General features: G+C 56.9%; 2 protein-coding genes across 2 annotated transcripts; both read right to left on the reverse strand.

The window, feature by feature from the left end:
* Nucleotides 1–431: 431 nt before the first annotated feature.
* LOC34623387 (putative protein TPRXL) lies at nt 432–1,892 on the reverse strand. The gene is made up of 3 exons (XM_026334600.1): nt 1,289–1,892; nt 989–1,089; nt 432–683 (listed from the first exon to the last, which is right to left on the reverse strand). The coding sequence occupies exons 1-3, from the start codon at nt 1,890–1,892 to the stop codon at nt 432–434; spliced, it is 957 nt and encodes a 318-aa protein (XP_026190385.1).
* A 1,646-nt stretch (nt 1,893–3,538) lies between these two features.
* On the reverse strand, nt 3,539–6,727 carry LOC34623388. The gene is made up of 5 exons (XM_026334609.1): nt 6,408–6,727; nt 5,435–5,894; nt 4,728–5,055; nt 4,206–4,356; nt 3,539–3,707 (listed from the first exon to the last, which is right to left on the reverse strand). The coding sequence occupies exons 1-5, from the start codon at nt 6,725–6,727 to the stop codon at nt 3,539–3,541; spliced, it is 1,428 nt and encodes a 475-aa protein (XP_026190394.1).
* Nucleotides 6,728–7,565: the final 838 nt, after the last annotated feature.

A 7,565-nucleotide genomic window follows, 5' to 3' on the forward strand; every position in this document is an offset into this window, starting at 1 on the left:
TACGCGGTGGTGCTGGTGGAGAGATTTCCCCAGGTACTCGTGTTAAAGCTGCATGTGGCAAAATGTCGGATTAACTTGTGCTGCTGCTCCCCTTAGCAGCGGCATGAGCTGCAAGGGCATACAGCTAGAGCGGCTTCGTCCTTGTAACGAAAAGAGGGTAGGAGCGATATAAAAATTCTAAAAGGCTAAAGCCCCGTTCTCAAGAACCAGCAAAGCTTCATCTGCAAGTGTCTATACACAGGAAAGAAACCCAATACGGAATTGCGCACATTGGCAAAATATGCATGCCAACCACGTGGGCATGCCTACTGTGCTGGGTAAGCAGGGCGCGTATCCGTCAATAAGGAGAGCAGCAAAAACGAAAAGGCACCCCTGCTTCTGTGGAGCTAGGAGGTTCCCCTGTTAGACGGATTACGTGGCCGTAAGGCTTATTAAAGACAGCTGAGGACGCATAATTTGGTAAGGTTTGCGTCGGCGGTTGCGTTTTCCCGGAGTTTGTCCTTAACGAGCCGCCTGATATCTGTGTCTGCGGTCAGCCGGTCTCCTGTTGGGAGGATGCACTGAGGTGTCATTGACGTGAGGCTCAGGGGCCCAGTATGCGCCAAGAAGGGGGCCTTGTGATAAAAGTAGTCCACCCCCGAGTGAGGAATGGCGAACTGCCGCGTCTCGGGAGTCAGAGATTTCTGTAACGCAGCAGCACAGAAAGGACACCACAGGGGGCTCCTGTGGCAAGCAAGCTCACCGGCAGCGTCCCTCCCCTGCCCTTTGCTGCGCAAAGTTTGTATGGCCATGTCCAATAAGTGTAAGCCCCCCTTGAAGGCGCTAAACGCATGCGAAGTGGCTTGGCACAAGCAGGCTCGCAGAGCAAGGGGCAGGGGCCAGGGGGAAAAGAGACGCAGCACAAAGGGTCGTCAACAAAAGCGGTGCAGGGGAGGGTGAGAAAGAGGAAGAGGAAGCGCGAGATTGGGTGAAGTAGCGCGCTACACACCCTTTGGAGAAGCCACTCTCTTCTCAGCTCCTGATAGTGGTCGTAGTGCCAGTACTTGAACCGGGTCAAATCCCAGATGCCAATGGGCACAGGGCCTTGCGCTGCAGCGCCGCGTAAGAAGGGCCCTCGTATACAATCAGTGTTTGAGGACAGGGTATGGCGGAGGCGTCATGGATGCAAGACAGGAAGCAGCAGCACCAGTTTAACGCTGCCAAGACTCAAGGCAGCCCTGGCAGTCGCGGCACTAGCATCCGCCAGGGAGGAAAGCAGGGGATGGACGGGGGAGGAACGCAGCCTTACGCGTGTGGAGCCGGATTCGAGCATCCGTATCGACTTCGTCTGCACTAGACATGCGCCTCTCATGAGGGTCCCTGCTCTGTATGGGGAGGAGCACCTTCGGTTTAAGCTCGGCGGCCTTTGGCGATTGGGGCTGAGATGCCTCCCGTGAAAACGACCGCGACATCTGTGGCGAGGAGAGACTGCTGGGGGGTGTTTTTGAATCGCTCTGTTCTTTGCCACTGCTGAAGGTCCTGGGGGTGTCGTCAGCCTCTGCAGGAGGCCTCTTTGCTGCATCCCCTTGTGTTGCGGATGCCATCGCAGTCTCGGCTGCTTCTTCCAAGGCAACTGATGAGGCTTTCTTTTTCTCGGAGGTTGCTGGTTTGAGCTCGGCAGCAGCTGTTTCGCGTGCTGCCTGTACTTGTGGCTCGTTTGAGGACATGGCTAGCTGAGGAGAAGGGTCTGCCGCCAACGCGGCTAACGCGGCGGCAGTAGCCGTGGGGGAGCTGCCGCTCGAGGAGCTGCTGCTGAGATTCCCCTCAAGACTTCCTACAGGAGTTGGCTGTGGCGTGGGCGTCACTGGGGGTTCCTCAGGCCGCTGAGACTTCTTAGGACGGCGGGGGCTCATCCTCTTGGGGGTTAAGGAATGCGTGAGCGTTGGTGGTGGGGTGGATGTATGGGGATATATGTGGATGTATGTGGATGTGCAGACCTGAGCAGACAGAGCACAAGCAAGATGCGATGATGCGGGGGAAGCGCTGTGCAGCTCCGGGAGAGAGTAGCCTGTCTTTGTCTAAAGGGGTGCTCTACCTTCAAAGGCCCTTCTCCCTCGCTCTTTGAACAAATAAATATGCAGGTTTCAATGCCCAATGCCCTTCTCAGTATGCAGAGCACTGCAATATCAGAGGCCTGCAGAAACACAGGCGGTGGTGACGAGTCGAAATTTATCAGTAGTGCTGATCGATGGATGCGCCTCATGTAGAGAGTGCGTGCGTGTTAGGGAGCGAGCGAGTGCACCGCAAAGAGGTCTCGCCCCATAATTTAAGCCACGGTGGAGGTGCTAAGTCACTAAAAGCAGGAATTTTTCTCAACAAGGGCTCTTTGCTGCCAGGGGGGCTTGTTGCCATCCCGTTGCTTATGGCCCACGGAACCCCCTTCGACGACACGACCCCTCCACAAGTGTATGAATCCCTTTCAGCCCGCTGAAACCCGCGGCTCTCCTCTCTTCCAGTATGAGAAAGACACCGAAAAGGCGTTTTCGGCAGTTTCTGACTGCTGAAAGAACAACAGCATCTCGAGTGCCCTACAGCTGCCGTACTTGCCGTTTAAATGCTGTGGAGCTTATTACGCCTCTGCGAAGCCGTTAAGAGCCCCAAGCACAACGCGCGATGAAATGCTACATGCATGTTGAGCTGCATGGCGAATTGCCATTAGAGGAGCCGCGGATAAAGAGGCCTCACGGCGCTGCCGAACCTCTCGGGCGCCTGCTCAGGGGTGATTGGCGTACCTTGGCGTTTTATGCGAACTTTATGGCACGAATGAGGGGGAAAATACCAATAAACGGCTCTTTATGCTGCTATTTCTGGTGGATAAAAAGGCAGACCTTACGACAAGCCGCGGCAGTACAAGCAGCTGGCTCGCTGCTGCTGTAGAACGACACCAGTGGCGGCAGCAGCTGCTCACGGTCTCGAGAGCACGCTAGAGGATTCCGCTGCTCCTTTCGCATGACATCGCGTTTCTGCTAGCTTGTTGAGAAAAACAACTTACTTTTAGGCTGATCACAGAGAGAAGAAAGGAAATAGGTGCAAGCCAGCAAGGAGATGGCTCGCACACGGTGGTCGGTCGGCTGGGCACCCACTACCCACCACGCCACAAGAGCCCCGCAAAAGATCCCTCATGCTGTGTCCTCCTCCTTATTTGTTGCGTTATTTTGCATTAGCAGGGAGTGGAGTACATGGCTGTAGAGCGTAACACGGGATAGGTGACAAGACTAGGCAAGTTCTTCTAGCCACACGACCGCAGATTCGGCCGCAGCCGGCACATTTTGTGGCATTTTTACAAGCAGAATTACGGCGCTAGAGGCCTATGGCTATGCATTGTGAAACAAGGCAACTCCTAGCCCTCCTGTATGTTGGAGGCATCTAAGCAATATGGCCTTCGCGCTTTGGTAGGCCTGTGCGAGCACAGCTGAATAAGAGACTCGGCAAGGGGCCGTCTTGCCCGGTACACCCCCAAGAAAGCGACTTCCACGAATCCCAACGCGTGAGGAAACGCTCACGCGGTTATTACCTCCTGCCTTTCGCATGAGGCGCAGAGCCTCACGAAGGCGGAGCAGTGAAGAGAGCTAGGTGCACCAGGGGACCCTTTTCTCTGGGACGTTCTCGCACGAGTTTGCGGCACCTCGGGGGTAGAAAAAAGGGCAGCGACACGCAGCGTTAGGAGCCTGATCGAAAGCGGGCCGGATAGAGAGACTGACACTGTATCAAAGAGGAAAGGGGAATGCTGCCGTTAGTGCGCTGACAGCGAAGAAAAGGGCTGCAGCAGCACCTCAGGAAGCCCACACCGCGCCTTTCTCCCGAGGGCAGCAGCAAGCCGTGCGGCTGAAGAAGGCCATCGCGTAGCAAACAGGCAGTAGAGTAGCAAATCCCTCAGACTGCTGCCGCAGTGCCGCAGCAGCAGCCACACGCCGACATCCCAACAGCACCGGACGGTGCTGGGAGGGCTCGCTGCAGAGACGGCAGCAACGACAGAGGCAGCAACAACTGCTGGAGGAGACGCCAAATGCAGCAAGATATCTGCGGAAACGTCAACAGAACAGAGCATAAAAACGTGCTTCCACAGAGGCCCTCCTCCTGCAACGGCCACCAAGGGGGCGGCTCTACATCTGCTGCTCCATGAGCTGCGCACGAAAGACTTACCACACTGCCTGTCAAGCAGCTGCTGCTGAGAACCTCTCTGAAAAGGCATTTTGCATGCTGAAAAAGGCCGACGCGAAAATAGATCCGTTGCCGCTGCTCCGGGTTCTGCAGCGGCGCGCACATCCGCAGCCACCGCCACATTTGGCAGAGCTGCTGGTGCTTCTTCACCAAATCCTGTTGTTGTTGTTGTTGTGACAGAGAGAAAGAGAGAGCGAAAGGGGAGAAAACCCGACAATACGAAGCAGCAGCAACAGCAGCAGCAGCAACAGCAACAGCAGCAGCACCCTTAGGCCTCACCGCCTCTGCTAGCGGCAGCACACACACCCTCGCTAAACCTGCGTGTGTTTGGATACGTCGCAACAAGCCACGCGTCAGGGCAACTCAGCTACCTGCTCCACGCGTCAGGGCAACTCAGCTACCTGCTCCACGCGTCAGGGCAACTCAGCTACCTGCTCCACGCGTCACTACGAGAAACGCTCGACTCCTTTGTGCTTGCAGCGCTTGCGAGAAGGGCCCCGCATTCCTGCATGTGATTCGCGGCTTACCAACGCTGACGACACGCACGCCAGTGCCTCTTAGCTCAGCACTGAGGCCTCTGCAGGCTGCTGCCACTGCTGCCTTGGTGGCTGCATATACACTCTGCCCGGGAGGCGCTGCAGCAGCGACTGCGGAGCCAAGAACAACAATGCGGCTTGGAAGGGCAGGCGAAAAACCGAATAAGGAGGCGGCACAGTCCAGGAGAGCCTCCCAGAGGCCTCCTGAGGATGCGGGTGGCTCCGCAGTGCGGCTTTCCACGACATCCGCTGCTGCTTCACTGGAAGGCTTCACGCGAGCAGCGTCAGAATCCACAGGAGCGCAGCCAGATGCACGTCCCTGCAGCAGGGGCAGCAAGGCTAGGGAGGCTCGGAGGAATCCGCAGAAATTTACCTTGAGCTGCGTCAAGGCTTCAGAGAGACACGCTTCACGGTCTAACGCCTGGAGCAACAGCCACGCACGCCCCACCCCACCACGCGGAAAAATACGGGCAGCAGCTGCAGCTGCATGCAGTAAAAAAGTCTCCTGCACAGAGGCTGCTCGCATCCGTGGCAACTGCGACGTTCGAAGCAAAGGCGGACTGGTGCAAGCCCAGCAAAACTTCGCATCTACACACCACCTCAGAAGCACCAGCAAGCAGGAAAAAGGCCGCGTCAAGCCAAGCAACGACAGCAGCAACGACAAAGACAACGACAACAAAAACAGCAGGCATCCTGACTTGCAGAGGAAATGAAGCCCATACACCGGCTCCGCATACGAGAGCATACAGCCTCGAAGCTCCTAAAACCTTCCTAACGATGCATTCGATTGCTCGCAGGGCCCCCTCTGTCTCGCTGCTGCTTTGCACATCCCATATGACTACAGCGAATCCGCAGTGGCTGCACCAATTCTTGAAGGCGCCTCCCCCGTCGAAGCCGTTTTCTGGTAAGTCTGGGAAGAGCTGTGGACTGCTTGTCTGCTGCTGCTGGTGTGCTCGGGGGCAGTCGGAGGCGTGATGCAGCCGCGAGGCAGTGCGCGCAGCATCTGCTGCCGAAGCGCAGCAAGCAACAACAGCGAATCCTCGCTGCAGCAGCAAACGGCAAACGAGGAGACAGATGCCGCCCCCTGCGCCTGACACGGCAACGCATAGCGATCTGCTGTTACCGTTGTGGGCAACACACGTGTTGTAAGCGGCAGCGCTGCAGCAGCAACGCGCAGCAGTGCATGCCTGTATTACGACAAAGGCGCTCAAGAGCAGCAGGAGGGTGACTGCCAAAGGCCCTCCCAAGGCGCATGCATTACTCGACGAGAAGGAAGCCTTGGGCAGAAGCGGCGGCAGTACCAGCACAAGCAAGCTCCAGCAGCAACCGTGCAATGCAAAGCAGCGAAGAAGGAGATCTGCGACGCTGATGAACGCAGCTCCCCGCTGGTCAGTGCACGCCAGAGCGCTGCTGCCGCTGCTGCTGCTGCTGAGGAGATACAATGGAAAGGAAGCTCGCATTCCATGCAGAGCCGCTGCGGCGCTTGCAGCAGCCGTTGCAGCGGCTGCGGAGCACCGCAGCGAAATCCCTCCCTTTGCAGCCGCAGCAAGAGAAGACACAACGGCGAGAGAGGCCCCTAGCAGAATTCCGAGGAGAAGAACAAAGAGGGCTGCATGCGCTGCAGTGCGGCTGCTCCTGCAGCTTCTTTGGGGACGGTCGTGGTGAACAAGCTTCAATTCATATGTGCCGCGCAACAGCCATCGGGAGCCTCCTGCTCCTGCTAGTGCCGCGGCTGCAACCGCCTCAGTTGCAAACGGCCCCTCCCCGTGCAGCTTGTTTCCCGCCAATAAACAAAGGGAGACACCGCATATACACGAACATGACCATACGAGAGACGCAATGCTAGGCAGCAGGCCAAAGAACCCTAGTTGCTGATGTAGAGGATCGTGCTGATTGTGTTGATTGTGTTGATTGTGTTGATTGTGTTGATTGTGCTGCGCCCCCTTCGAAGCGGCTGGCACGCCGGTGGTGCAGTGTTTGAGTTTCCCCATTTCGAGTTTTTTGTATAAGGGGTGTTTGACTCCACTACGCTGCTTGCCTGGCAACTGCAGCACCAGGAGGCAAGGGGGAGAGAGAGAGTGGTGGCTGCGGGCGCTACAGAAGTGAGCAGGGAATGAATGCCAAGCAGCGAACTCGGAGCTAAAAGCAGCAGCAAAGAAGCCGGCAGCAGCAGCTGCTGCTGCTGGCGCTGCCAAGGCTCTTGGACGACATCAGGAGTTAAAATATAGCCATGACCGCTTGTCAAGAGAGGGCCTTCCCCATGCACACAGCGACACCTTAGGAGGCTCAACAACCCAGAAGATGCTGGAGAAGAAGCGCCACCACAAGGCAACCTAAGAGAGGGCGTATTTGTGGAATGCCGGGACGGGGGGCCCCCATGTGACCCTCCCGGGGGCCCCCCTCGGGTCTGTCGGCACCTCTCCATAGGCTGGCTCCCCAATGCTCCTCCGAAGCTCCCACTGGAGTGTTCTTTACGAAAACGAGACATAGGGTGAGGAATAGTGGAAGCAACATTTCGAAAAGGCCCTTGTGAAGCAAGCGCAGCGGCACACCCTTGCGCGCGAAGATCCAGAATCCGGCGAGGTACCAAACTCTGCCTCTCTCTAGGCCCTGGACAATGCTGCTCTGCATTATTCGTATGCATGCGTTGCGTGTTTCCCCTGGTGTGGTTGTGGAGAACTCCAAAGGAGGCCAAAAAGAGCTCTTCCCCCCCAAAGATGTCTCACACGCCGCACTCAAGGCGTTATAAATTCACGCTTGCATGCGCACAGAGGTCTGAATGGTAGCAGCGACTTCAAGTATTCCCGCACCTACCACCCCAACGCTTTC

Source organism: Cyclospora cayetanensis, unplaced genomic scaffold (assembly GCF_002999335.1).
Source record: "Cyclospora cayetanensis isolate NF1_C8 unplaced genomic scaffold, CcayRef3 CcayRef3_contig_11, whole genome shotgun sequence".
NCBI classification, from domain to species: domain Eukaryota; phylum Apicomplexa; class Conoidasida; order Eucoccidiorida; family Eimeriidae; genus Cyclospora; species Cyclospora cayetanensis.